Source organism: Bombina bombina, chromosome 5 (assembly GCF_027579735.1).
Source record: "Bombina bombina isolate aBomBom1 chromosome 5, aBomBom1.pri, whole genome shotgun sequence".
NCBI classification, from domain to species: domain Eukaryota; kingdom Metazoa; phylum Chordata; class Amphibia; order Anura; family Bombinatoridae; genus Bombina; species Bombina bombina.
This window is the reverse complement of record NC_069503.1, coordinates 591454492-591468678: the sequence shown is the minus strand read 5'-3', so window position 1 is coordinate 591468678 and position 14187 is coordinate 591454492. Positions and strand designations below refer to the sequence as shown.

Genomic DNA, 14187 nt, shown 5'->3' with positions numbered 1-14187 from the left:
AAACATCTAATGTCACTATTATACTTATCTGTCCGTTGTGGGCAGGCTTTGCCTCAAGTGATAGAGTCCTTTATGTAATAATGTCTCTCATTGAAGAGGTCGCTTGCTGCAATGGGGTATTTTTGTTGTGGTCTTCCCTGTCTTGTCCTGTTGGTCTTTGTGCTCCCGTTGTCGTATTCTCTGAGGGCGTCGGGACTTGTATCTTTAAAATTTCACAAAATGTTGTAAGATCCTCCATATGGCTAAGTGTTGCCGACTTGTCTCCCCTCGTGGCAGTGAGGCTCACTGGGAATCCCCAGCGGTATGGAATTTTCTGCGATCTCAGAACTGAGGTCACGAACTGTAGATCTCTACGTTTTTGTAATGTGGTGGGGCTTAAGTCTGTAAATATTTGTATTGCTATACCGGCATGCATGAGTTGGTTCTTCTGTCTGGCATGCCTTAGAACTTCCTCTTTGTCTGGGAAACTGAGAAATTTCACTATGATGTCTCTTGGTGGTGCTTTTGCAGGCGGTTTGGGCCTTAGCGCCCTATGAGCCCTTTCCAATACTATATCTGGTGATGTGTTGTTACCTTTCACAGTTCTGAAGAGGTCTTGCAGATAGCCGGGTATTGCTGCTGGAAGTATACTCTCTGGTACCCCTCTGATTCTCAGGTTGTTGCGGCGCCCCCTATTGTCTAGATCTTCTACCTTTTCCATAAGGTTTTGTATAATTTCGTCTTGGTTATATGTTAATTGGGAAAGGTGATGTATGTCTTGTATGGCAGTGTCGTGACTTTCCTCTAGGGTATTGACCTTACGCTCTACTTTCTTGATGTCTTTCTTAATTTCGTTGAACATATCACGCATATCAGTCATTGCTGTTCTGATGTCATCTTTTGTTGCTAGCTGCATTAAATCTGCTTTAGTAATTTCTCCTGTTATGTTCTCTTGTTGGGACCCTGTTAATTGATCTTTTGTCTGCGCCATTTCTTCTGTTTGTTCTTTGTTCTGTAGGGTATTATCTATTGGTTTTAAATACTGATTTATTTTTTTTGCTTTAGTTGTAGTATCTGTTTTTATTTTTTTTGCTGGCATACCCTACAGTTAGACCTTTTCCTGCTTTAGTGCACTCAGTTGTTATGTTTATTACTGCTGCACAAGATGTGGTGAAAGTCTGCTTGCCACTCAAGTTATTGTATTTTGTTATATTCTATGTAGAGGCAAATGGCAGCAGGATTTGTGTCTTTTCAGTCTCTTCAGTATTGAGATAATCCCTTGTCTGTTCACATATATTATTAGGCTTATTATGGTTAATTTCTTTCTCTGTAAATCTATCACTTCTCTTTCTCACTGATATCTGGTATACAGTTAAGGTCTTTTGATAATTGCGGTGTACAATAGCTTGTTTTGTATACTTTTTTTTTTTTTCCCCCTGTTATGTGTGGTTTCTTATTGTTTTTGTGCCCAGTGTTTGGGTTTATGCGTGGTTGAGGGATAGTTATTACCTTTGTTTTAAGGTTATAGTCCCGCTTTTCCTCTCACTGACCTCCGGTGCTTGTGTTTGCAGTTGCAGGGCCTAGATCTCTTTGTGACCCTCCGGTGCCGCTTTCGTGTTATGCCGGTAAGTACTCACATGACCCCTTTCACTTCTGTCCTGTTATTCTATGTGGCAGTGAGTCTCAGTGTCCTGCGGGGGTATTTGATGACCGCTCTGCGGTCCGTTACATATGCCTTGTTGTGATCGCGTTTGGCTGGTACCCACGTGGCGGCCGCAATCCTGCAGGCTTCTCTTATGTCGCGGCTCTCAGTACGCCGCTCCGGTGCTCTAGTTTAGCAGCGGTGATCACTTCTTGCCCAGTTGCAATCTCTTCTTGTTTATGCACCCCTCTATCAATTATTCTGCTCTTTGGGCTCTGCTTTTCCAGGTATGGGTGCCTGTCTGGAGAATTACGGACTAAGAGCTATGCTAAGCAGCGGCCATTACTCTGTGCGGCCAAGCTCCGCCCCCTACTTTCAATTTATTTTAACCAGGTACAATAGCTATTAAATAGTTAATAACTATTTAATAGCTACCTAGCTAAAATAAAGAGAAATGTACCTGTGAAATAAATCCAAACCTAAGTTACAATTAAACCTAACACTACACTATACTTTAATAAATTATTCCTATTTAAAAATAAATACTTACCTGTAAAATAAACCCTAAGATAGCTACAATGTAATTAATAATTATATTATAGCTATCTTAGGATTTATATTTATTTTACAGGTAACTTTGTATTTATTTTAGCTAGTTAGAATAGTTATTAAATAGTTATTAACTATTTAATAACTACCTAGCTAAAAGAAATACAAAATTACCTGTAAAATAAATCCTAACCTAAGTTACAATTAAACCTAATACTACACTATCATTAAATTAACTAAATAAACTACATACAAATAACTACAATTAAATACAATTACATAAACTAACTAAAGTACAAAAAATAAAAAAAGCTAAGTTACAAAAAATAAAAAAATAAGTTACAAACATGTTAAAAATATTACAACAATTTTAAGATACTTACACCTAATCTAAGCCCCCTAATAAAATAACAAACCCCCCCAAAATAAAAAAAATCCCTACCCTATTCTAAATTAAATAAATTTCAAAGCTCTTTTACCTTACCAGCCCTTAAAAGGGCCATTTGTGGGGGCATGCCCCAAAAAGTTCAGCTCTTTTGCCTGTAAAAGAAAAATACAACCCCCCCCCAACATTAAAACCCACCACCCACATACCCCTAATCTAACCCAAACCCCCCTTACAAAAACCTAACACTAATCCCCTGAAGATCATCCTACCTTGAGTCGTCTTCACTCAGCCGAGCCACCGATGGAACTGAAGAGGACATCTGGAACGGAAGAAGTTAATCCTCCAAGCGGCGCTGAAGAAATCTTCCATCCGATGAAGTCATCATCCAGGCGGCGCTGAAGAAGTCTTCGATCCGGCCGATGTCATCTTCAAAGAGGCGCTGAAGAGGTCTTCTATCCGGGCGAAGTCATCTTCCAAGCCGGGTCTTGAATCTTCCTTCCGCCGACGCGGAACCACCTTCTTCACCGACGGACTACGACGAATGACGGCTCCTTTAAGGGACGTCATCCAAGATGGCGTCCCCTCAATTACGATTGGCTGATAGGATTCTATCAGCCAATCGGAATTAAGGTAGGAAAAATCTGATTGGCTGATGGAATCAGCCAATCAGATTGAGCTCGCATTCTATTGGCTGTTCCGATCAGCCAATAGAATGCGAGCTCAATCTGATTGGCTGATTGGATCAGCCAATCGGATTGAACTTGAATCTGATTGGCTGATTCCATCAGCCAATCAGATTTTCCTACCTTAATTCCGATTGGCTGATAGAATCCTATCAGCCAATCGGAATTGAGGGGACGCCATCTTGGATGACGTCCCTTAAAGGAGCCGTCATTCGTCGTAGTCCGTCGGTGAAGAAGGTGGTTCCGCGTCGGTGGAAGGAAGATTCAAGACCCGGCTTGGAAGATGACTTCGCCCGGATAGAAGACCTCTTCAGCGCCTCTTTGAAGATGACATCGGCCGGATCGAAGACTTCTTCAGCGCCGCCTGGATGATGACTTCATCGGATGGAAGATTTCTTCAGCGCCGCTTGGAGGATTAAATTCTTCCGCTCCGGATGTCCTCTTCAGTTCCATCGGTGGCTCGGCTGAGTGAAGACGACTCAAGGTAGGATGATCTTCAGGGGATTAGTGTTAGGTTTTTGTAAGGGGGGTTTGGGTTAGATTAGGGGTATGTGGGTGGTGGGTTTTAATGTTGGGGGGGGGTTGTATTTTTCTTTTACAGGCAAAAGAGCTGAACTTTTTGGGGCATGCCCCCACAAATGGCCCTTTTAAGGGCTGGTAAGGTAAAAGAGCTTTGAAATTTATTTAATTTAGAATAGGGTAGGGATTTTTTTTATTTTGGGGGGGTTTGTTATTTTATTAGGGGGCTTAGATTAGGTGTAAGTAGCTTAAAATTGTTGTAATATTTTTAACATGTTTGTAACTTATTTTTTTATTTTTTGTAACTTAGCTTTTTTTATTTTTTGTACTTTAGTTAGTTTATGTAATTGTATTTAATTGTAGTTATTTGTAGGTAGTTTATTTAGTTAATTTAATGATAGTGTAGTATTTGGTTTAATTGTAACTTAAGTTGGGATTTATTTTACAGGTAATTTTGTATTTCGTTTAGCTAGGTAGTTATTAAATAGTTAATAACTATTTAATAACTATTCTAACTAGCTAAAATAAATACAAAGTTACCTGTAAAATAAATATAAATCCTAAGATAGCTATAATATAATTATTAATTACATTGTAGCTATCTTAGGGTTTATTTTACAGGTAAGTATTTATTTTTAAATAGGAATAATTTATTAAAGTATAGTGTAATGTTAGGTGTAATTGTAACTTAGGTTAGTTTTTATTTTACAGGTACATTTCTCTTTATTTTAGCTAGGTAAGCTATTAAATAGTTATTAACTATTTAATAGCTATTGTACCTAGTTAAAATAAATTGAAAGTTACCTATAAAATAAAAATAAATCCTAAGATAGCTACAATATAATTATTATTTATATTGTAGCTATATTAGGGTTTATTTTAAAGGTAAGTATTTAGTTTTAAATAGGATTCATTTAGTTAATAAGAGTTAATTTATTTAGATTTATTTAATTAATATTTAAGTTAGGGGGGCGTTAGGGTTAGACTTAGGTTTAGGGGTTAATAATTTTATTACAGTGGCGGCGGCGTAGTGGGGGGCAGGATAGGGGTTAATAAATTTATTATAGGTGGCGACGGTGTAGGGGGGGCAGGATAGGGGTTACTAGGTATACTGTAGGTGGCAGCGGTGTCCGGGAGCGGCGGTTTAGGGGTTAATACATTTATAAGACTTGCGGCGGGGTCTAGGAGCGGCGGTTTAGGGGTTAATACATTTAAAAGACTTTAGGTTTAGGGGTTAGTAACTTTATTTAGTTGCGGGGGGCTCCGGGGGCGCCGGTATAGGGGGTAGAACAGTGTAGTTTAGTGTGAGTGCTATGTGACAGGCTAGCAATAAAGCTGGGAAAAAGCCGAAGGGCAGCGAGATCGGATGAGTGAGAACTGTCACAGTCCGCTGCTCATCGCCCCGCGGCTTTTTGACAGCTTTATTTGATAACTTAGGCAAACGTATTCAAGGTCCGCGGCGGCGAAGGTAGGCGAGCTTAGGCGGACGTATTGGGCCGGCGAAGCCAGAAAAGTAGACGGCTTGATAACTACCCCCCTATATATTAACCTAATGTCAGCTTATGAGTACCTCTCCCTTCAGTTAAAATGTATACACTTGTGTCAAACAATATACACAATTATCCAACTGACAATAACAAATGTTACATGCAAAAAAAAGGATATGCGTGATTCACAAATTCATGACCCTTCTCCTTCAGTCCACACTGCAGCTCCTGTAAAAACACACCGGTAGGATAGGGTGGTGCTAGATAACAAACAAAAATAAACGAAAAAGACAGGAGCGCAAGGGACTGATCTAAGAGTAGTGTTGTTTTAAAAATAAGTTTAATTTACACATATAAAAATTCACTCACACTTTTAATCCTCAAACATATGAGGTATGAAAAGGCACGATAGTAAGAGGACCAGTACAGCTCTGTACGAACCCAGGATGACAGTCTCTTTATCGGATCGCTTCTATCAGTTGCGTGTCTACAGGATCAGCTATGCTGCTACCTTCGCATTAATCTGTCCGTGATGACTCCCTGGGATTTTTGCATAAAAGTCTGATGTCTCAGTGTCCCAATGTTCTCTTACATATATGCCAGAAAAGATACACAAGACGCTGGACGCCAAACAGACTCCTACAGACTTTCACAAGCTGGCTAGAACGCTACTGTCCGATTGCTCCAAGCGTACGTCGATGTGGGTGTGGCCTAATGCGTTTCATGGGGCTCCTCCCCACTTCGTCAGAGGCATGCCCACATACCTAGACAGCTACCTTTTATAGGATTTCCCTATTGTCTGAACAACAACGTTAAGGAGAAAAAAGACACATGTATGTCTAAAGTAACAATGATTCTCTTTGCTATGGTAAACTCCTTAACAATGTACCACGTAAATATATTAGTGAGAAAATTCATACATTCCTTATACAATATTTACATTATCACAAAGCGTGTTTTTCACATTATACCATCATTAAACTCTACTTATTCGATATTCCTATATTGCATACTTGCTGTACATTCATATTGCCCTTAAAAGGCATATATGATTGTTATCGTATATTGTCAATATTATATATCGAAATTTAAGAATTGAAAAAAACACACACTGGTAGCCTTATTTATCTAATAGCTATTCACATGTTCAAAGGTTTACATAGAATTACCCATATAAGATACATAATAAATAAAAAATATATATATATGTATACATAGTAAAATATAAACATATATATTTATCTATATGCACAATATAAGATGACATAAAAAACTTAAAAGACAATATATCAATTAATAGCCATACATATTATTAAACATTGTGTGTTTTTTTCAATTCTTAAATTTCGATTTATAATATCGACAATATACGATAACAATCATATATGCCTTTTAAGGGCAATATGGATGTACAGCAAGCATGCAATATAGGAATATCGAATAAGTAGAGTTTAATGATAGTATAAGGTGAAAAACACGCTTTGTGACAATGTAAATATTGTATAAGGAATGTATGAATTTTCTCACTGATATATTTACGTGGTAGTTAAGGAGTTTACCATAGCAAAGAGAATCAATGTTACTTTAGACATACATGTGTCTTCTTCTCCTTAACGTTGTTGTTCAGACAATAGGGAAATCCTATAAAAGGTAGCTGTCTAGGTATGTGGGCATGCCTCTGACGAAGTGGGGCGAGCCCCACGAAATGTGTTAGGCCACGCCCACATCGACGTACGCTTGGAGCAATCGGACACACAGCGTTCTAGCCGGCTTGTGAGCGTCTGTAGGAGTCTGTTTGGCGTCCAGAATCTTGTGTATCTTTTCTGGCATATATGTAAGAGAACATTGGGACACTGAGACATCGGACTTTGATGTGAAAATCCCAGGGAGTCATCAAGGACAGATTAATGCGAAGGTAGCAGCATAGCTGATGCTGTAGACACGCTACTGATAGAAGTGATCCGATTAAGAGACTGTCATCCTGGGTTCGTACAGAGCTGTATTGGTCCTCTTACTATCGTGCCTTTTCATACCTCATATATTTGAGGGTTAAAAGTGTGAGTGAATTTTTATATGTGTAAATTAAACTTATTTTAAAACAACACTACTCTTAGATCAGTCCCTTGCGCTCCTGTCTTTTTCGTTTTTTTTTTTTTTTTTTGTCACCATGTACTATATTGAAAACACATTATTAACAGATTAACTGTTAACCAACTAGTGCCTTATGTGCCCAAATGCTTAAAGGGACACTGAACCCAAAATTTTTCTTTCGTGATTCAGATAGAGCATGTAATTTTAAGCATCTTTCTAATTTACTCCTATTATCAATTTTTCTTCGTTCTCTTGCTATCTTTATATGAAAAAGAAGGCATCTAAGCTTTTTTCTTTGTTCAGACCTCTGGACAGCAGTTTTTGATTGGTGGATGAATTTATCCACCAGTCAGCAAGAACAACCTAGTTTGTTCACCAAAAATGGGCCGGCATCTAAACTTACATTCTTGCATTTCAAATAAAGATACCAAGAGAATAAAAAACATTTAATAATAGGAGTAAATTAGAAAGTTGCTTAAAATGTCATGCTCTATCTGAATCACAAAAGAAAAAAATTTGGGTTCAGTGTCCCTTTAATAGGTGTTATTAAAAGAAAAGGTGATGTTACACAATGGTAAACAGTCGACTGTCCCAACTTTTTTGGAGTGTGTTGCAGTCATCAGATTTGAAATGAATGTACATTTTAAAAAATACATTGAATTCACAAAGTAAAACATCAAATAATGTGTTAATAAATTGTTTTTAATATAGTACAGGGTGAATTGAATTTTCATGTCGGTTTAGTACACATGAGTATATTTGATCAGGTTTGCGCGAGAGCGGGTGTGTTTTTTCTACTTTTTTATCCATTGACTTATATGGGGAAGTATGTGAACGCGCACACAGTATTCTAACTTCGGCTCTTTGGACTCATCTAGTTAGTGCTCGAATGAGAACAGTTCACTTTCAACTCGTAATACGATCACACCCTAGAGAACCAAAAAGGCTTACTTCTAGCGCAATTAACGATTGAGCGAGAACGTTAATTAGCGCGTCACTTGTAATCTGGCCCAATGTGTTTTTAATTTGGCATGAATGGAAATATGTGTTTGTGTTAGAATGATACATAATCCTTTTCCTTTAATCTAAGTAAATAAAAGTACAATTTTTTTGTCAAGGTGTAAAAACGTTCTTCAGTCATTCCTTTTTGACTTAGTTAAGTATTTGTTCAAGTTGGTCACACCCCTCCACATGTATATATAAATATATGCAGTGCAGGTTACATCAGTATTGTATCTTAAAGGGACAGTCTACTCCAGAATTGTTATTGTTTAAAAAAATAGATAATCCCTTTATTACCCATTCCCCTGTTTTGCATAACCAACACTGTTTTATTAATATACTTTTTACCTCTGTGATTACCTTGAATCCAAGCCTTTGCAGACTGCCCCCTTATTTCAGTTCTTTTGACAGACTTGCATTATAGCCAATCAGCACCCTCTCACTTGTAAATTCTCGGGCGTGGTCAAAATTTTATCTGTATGGCACACATTAACTTGCGCCCTCTATCTGTGAAAAACTGCCAAATGCATGGAAAAAAAAGGTTTTAGAAATTAGCATATGAGCCTACCTAGGTTTAGCTTTAAACAAAGAATACCAAGAGAACAAAGCAAATTTGATGATAAAAGTGAATTGGAAAGTTGTTTAAAATTGCATGCCCTATCATGAAAGTTCAATTTTGACTAGACTGTCCCTTTAAAACTGAACCCTCAATCTACATTTGTTTTGAGTTTGCAATTATGTATAACATTGCTAAAAACATTGTTTCAAACACTGCTGCCAGCTGGCTAAAGTGTATCTATGATAGACATACATAAATGTATTCAACATTTTTATTTATTTTTTCACTTTTAGAGCATACGAGAAGTGGATGGTTATGTTCTTATAGGAATCAACTCTGCAAAGACTATTCTACTAGAGAATCTTGAGATTATTCGTGGAAACACTTTATACAAAAACAAATATGCACTTGTTATTGTGTCTAACAATGATCAGTATAACAGCTTGGAGGAACTGCCCCTGAGTCACTTAACAGGTAAGAAATCTGCAAAGATTGTACAGTCACAGAGTGCACATACAGTATAATAGGAAACATTGATAAGATGGCAGATAAAAATCAAAAGGCCACTTTTTTAAGCATGGAACACATATTACAAGTTGAAAGTAAACTGTAAAATATGCGCTCAACAGATTAGCGTGCCTGAAGCCCTAATGTAAAGTATAAGGGTTAAAAAAAAAAAAGTTGCACCAAACACAACATAAATAAATTCAAATAAACTATTACACTCATATATACGCTTTCTGATTAAAATATTTAATATAAATATTAATATTTTTTTTATAAGGGTTAAAAATTATATGGTTTATGAAAAGGTACAAAGTTTTTGACTGGATATGTGTCTAAATATGTGTATGTGTGTATGTATGTATATATATATATATATATATGTGTGTGTGTGCGCGTGTATATACCTGTATATGTAAATACATGTGTATTTAAGTGTCTATAGATATATAAATGTATATACAATCATATACACATATAAACACACACACACACACATATATATATATATATATATATATATATATATATATATACAGTATATACACACACACTAAGATGTATATACTATACATATGTATACTTTTGAGCTCTTTTTACTCAAAAAATTTTAAAACATTTTAACATTTTTAAATATGTTTTACTGTGTTGTTATTGTAAATATTTTACATTCCAATGTTCTTCACTTAGAATAAAATGTTCTTTTTATTTTAAAATAATTTTATATATATATATATATATTTCTTTTATGTAATTGGCAAGAGTACATGAGCTAGTGACGTATGGGATATACAATCCTACCAGGAGGGGCAAAGTTTCCCAAACCTCAAAATGCCTAATTACACCTCCCACCACACCCACAACTCCGTTTTACAAACTTTGCCTCCTATGGAGGTGGTGAAGTAAGTTTGTGCTTGATTTTTATGATTTTTTTCTATTTCAGTACTGGTTTGGCTATATGTTATATGTGGATGGGTGTCTTTCGGTAAGTCTGTATCATTATTAAAAACACTCTCAGCTATGGTTTGGCGCTTTATGTATTAATATAAAGTTTTAAATATAAGTATTTTACTTATATTTGCCATGAGTCAGGTCTATGTATTTCCTTTTGCAGTCTAGCAGTTTCAGTATGGGAAACATGTTTTAGGAAGTTTTTTTCTTATCTGGGGTAGAGAGGCCTATTTATCAAAGGTCTGTCGGACCGGATCCAACAGTGCGGATCAGGTCCGACAGACCTCTCTGAATGCGGTAAGCAATACGCTCTCCGTATTCAGCATTGCACCAGCAGCTCTTGTGAGCTGCTGGTGCAACGCTGCCCCCTGCAGACTTACGGCCAATCGGCCGCCAACAGGGGGGTGTCAATCAACTCGATCGTACTCAATCGGATTGAATTGCGGCGATCTCTGTACGCCTCATCAGAGTAGGCGGACAGGTTATGGAGCTGTGGTCTTTAGACTGCTGCTCCATAACTTGCGTTTCTGGCGAGTCTGAAGACTCGCCAGAAACACGGGCCCTCAAGCTCCATTCGGAGCTTGATAAATGGGCCTCATAGTCTTCTTTTTCAATTTGACTTGTTTTTCTTTTAATTCTGCAGGCGAATTAGGCTTGCGAGGGCGCAACATTTTTTTTATTCTTCCTTTTGCATCGTGCGTCATACTTGGCACCAAAGAAATTGTGTTTTTATTTTACCTCACTTCCTATATGCTCCTTGCCTTCTTTATGCTCAGAGGGCTATGCTAGTTGCTTTTTTGGCTGTTTTTGCATTTGCATTTTTTTTCCCATTCCTGAAACTGCTATATGAGGAAATAAGATATTTTTGTTTAAATGTTATTTTTTCTTTTACATTTTTCAAGATGTCTCAATCTGATCCTGTCTCAGAAGCTGCTTTAGGAACTATGCTGCCTGAACATAGTTCTACCAAAGCTAAGAATATCTGTTGTAAGCTAGCAGAGATTTTATCTCCGGCTGTAGTATGTAACAGTTGTCATGATAAGCTTTTGCATGCTGTATGTACATGATATCCCTGTTGATATGAAAAATTATATTGCTGATGTAATACAGAAAGCTATGTCTGCTATTCCACCTTCTAATAAACGTAAAAGGTCTTTTAAAACTTCTCATGATACTGATGAATTTTGTAATGACCGACACCATACTGATATATCCACCTCTAATGAGGATCTCTCTGACTCAGAAGATCCTACTTCAGACATTGACATTGATAAATCAACTTATCTTTTTAAGATTGAGTATATTCATTCTTTGTTGAAAGAAGTGTTGGTTACTTTGGATATTGAGGAATCTGTTCCTCTTGATAACAAATCCAGTAAATGTTTAAATTCTGTTTTCAAACCTCTTGTGATTACTCCTGAGGTTTTCCCTGTTTCTGATGCTATTTCTGATGTGATTGCTAAGGAATGGTCTAAGCCTGGTACTTCTTTTGTTCCTTCTTCTAGGTTTAAAAGGTTGTACCCTTTGCTATTAGTCAATTTAGAGTTTTGTGAAAAAGTACATAAGGTTGATGGGGCTATTTCTACTCTTGCCAAGCGTACTACTATTCCCGTGGAAGATAGTACTTCTTTTAAGGATCCTTTAGATAGGAAAATTTAATCTAATCTAAGGAAAGCTTATTTACATTCTGGCTATATTCTCAGGCATGCCATTTCTATGGCTGATGTTGCGGCTGCATCGACTTTTTGGTTGGCACAACGGGAAAAAGATCCTGATTTGTCTAGCATTGTTCGTTTGCTTCAACATGCTAATCATTTTATCTGTGATGCTATTTTTGATATCATCAAGATTGATGTTAAATATATGTCTTTGGCTATTTTAGCTAGAAGAGCTTTATGGCTCAAATCATGGAATACTGACATGGTATCTAAATCTAGGTTACTATCTCTATCATTTTAGGGTAATAATTTATTTGGTTCTCAGTTGGATTCTATTATTTCCACTATTACTGGGGGAAGGGAGTTTTTTTGCCCCATGATAAAAAAAATCTAAGGGTAAATCTAAAGCTTCTAATCGGTTTCGTTCCTTTTGTCAGAATAGAGAACAGAAAACCACTCCTTCCCTTAAGGACTCTGGCTCCAATTGGAAACCATCTTCGAGTTGGAATAAATCCAAGCCTTATAAGAAACCAAAGCCAGCCCCCAAGACTGCATGAAGGTGTGGCCCTCAATCCAGTTCTACTGGTAGGGGGCAGATTGAAATTATTTCAAGACGTTTGGGCAGGTTCCGTTCAGAATCATTGGATTCAGAATATTGTCTCTCAGGGGTATCGAACAGGTTTCAGAATAAGACCTCCTGTGAGAATATTTTTTCTCTCTCACGTTCCAACAAATCCTGTGAAAGCTCAGGTCTTTCTGAAGTGTGTTTCAGATCTGGAGATTTCAGGGGTAATTGTACCAGTCCCACTTCTGGAACAGGGTCTGGGTTTTTATTCAAATCTATTCATTGTCCCGGAGAAGGGAAATACATTCAGACCAGTTCTGGATCTGAAGTTTTTGAATAACTTTGTAAGGGTCCCAACTTTCAAGATGGTAATTATAAGGACTATTCTGCCTTTTGTTCAGCAAGGTCATTACATGTCCACAATAGACTTACAGGATGCATATCTTCACATTCCGATTCATCCAGACCACTATCGGTTTCTGAGATTCTCTTTTCTAGACAAGCATTACCAATTTGTCGCTCTTCCATTTGGCCTAGCAACAGCTGCTAGAATCTTTTCGAGGGTTCTCGGTGCCCTTCTATCTGTAATCAGAGAGCAGGGTATTGCAGTGTTTCCTTATTTGGACGATATCTTGGTACTGGCTCAATCTTTTCATTTAGCAGAATCTCACACGAATCAACTTGTGTTGTTTCTTCAAAGACATGGTTGGAGGATCAATTTACCAAAGAGATTCTTAATTCCTCAGACAACGGTCACCTTTTTAGGTTTCCAGATAGAGCCAATGTCCATGACTCTGTCTTTAATAGACAAGAGACGAATGAAATTGGTTTCTGCCTGTTGAAACCTTCAGTCTCGATCATTCCCTTCAGTGGCTATGTGCATGGAAGTTTTATGTCTCATGACTGCAGCATCAGACACAATCCCCTTTGCTCGTTTTAATATGAGACCTCTGCAGCTTTGCATGCTGAATCAATGGTGCAGGGATTATATTCAGATATCACGATTGATATTCTTAAATCCCAACACTCAACTCTCTCTGACTTGGTGGTTAGACCATCATGGGATTATTCAAGGGGCCTCTTTTGTTCGTCCTTCCTGGACTGTGATTTCAACAGATGCAAGTCTCACAGGTTGGGGAGCTGTCTGGGGGTCTCTGACAGCACAAGGGGTTTGGAATTCTTTAAGAGGCGAGGTTACCAATCAATATTTTAGAACTCCATGCTATTTTCAGGGCTCTTCAGGCTTGGCCTCTATTAAAGAGAGAATCATTCATTCGTTTTAAGACAATATCACAACTGTGGCATATGTCAATCATCAGGGTGGGACTCACAGTCCTTTAGCGATAAAATAAGTATCTTGAATACTTTCTTTGGTGGAATCCAACTCCTGTCTAATTTCTGCGATACATATACCAGGTGTAAACAATTGGGTAGCAAATTTTCTCAGCCGTCAGACTTTACATCCAGGGGAGTGGTCTCTCCATCCAGATGTATTTTGTCAGATTGTACAGATGTGGGGTCTTCCCGAAATAGATCTGATGGCTTCCCATCTAAACAAGAAACTTCCCAGATACCTTTCCAGGTCCAGGGATCCTCAGGCGGAGATGGTG

General features: G+C 37.6%; 1 protein-coding gene across 1 annotated transcript in view; it reads left to right on the top strand.

The window, feature by feature from the left end:
- The window catches only part of LOC128660625 (epidermal growth factor receptor), a 374881-nt gene that overhangs the window by 108874 nt on the left and 251820 nt on the right, over positions 1 to 14187 (top strand). Inside the window, exon 3 of the mRNA XM_053714556.1 lies at positions 9193 to 9373. Within this exon, the coding sequence (XP_053570531.1) occupies positions 9193 to 9373 (181 nt within the window). The remainder of the gene's footprint in view (positions 1 to 9192; positions 9374 to 14187) is intronic.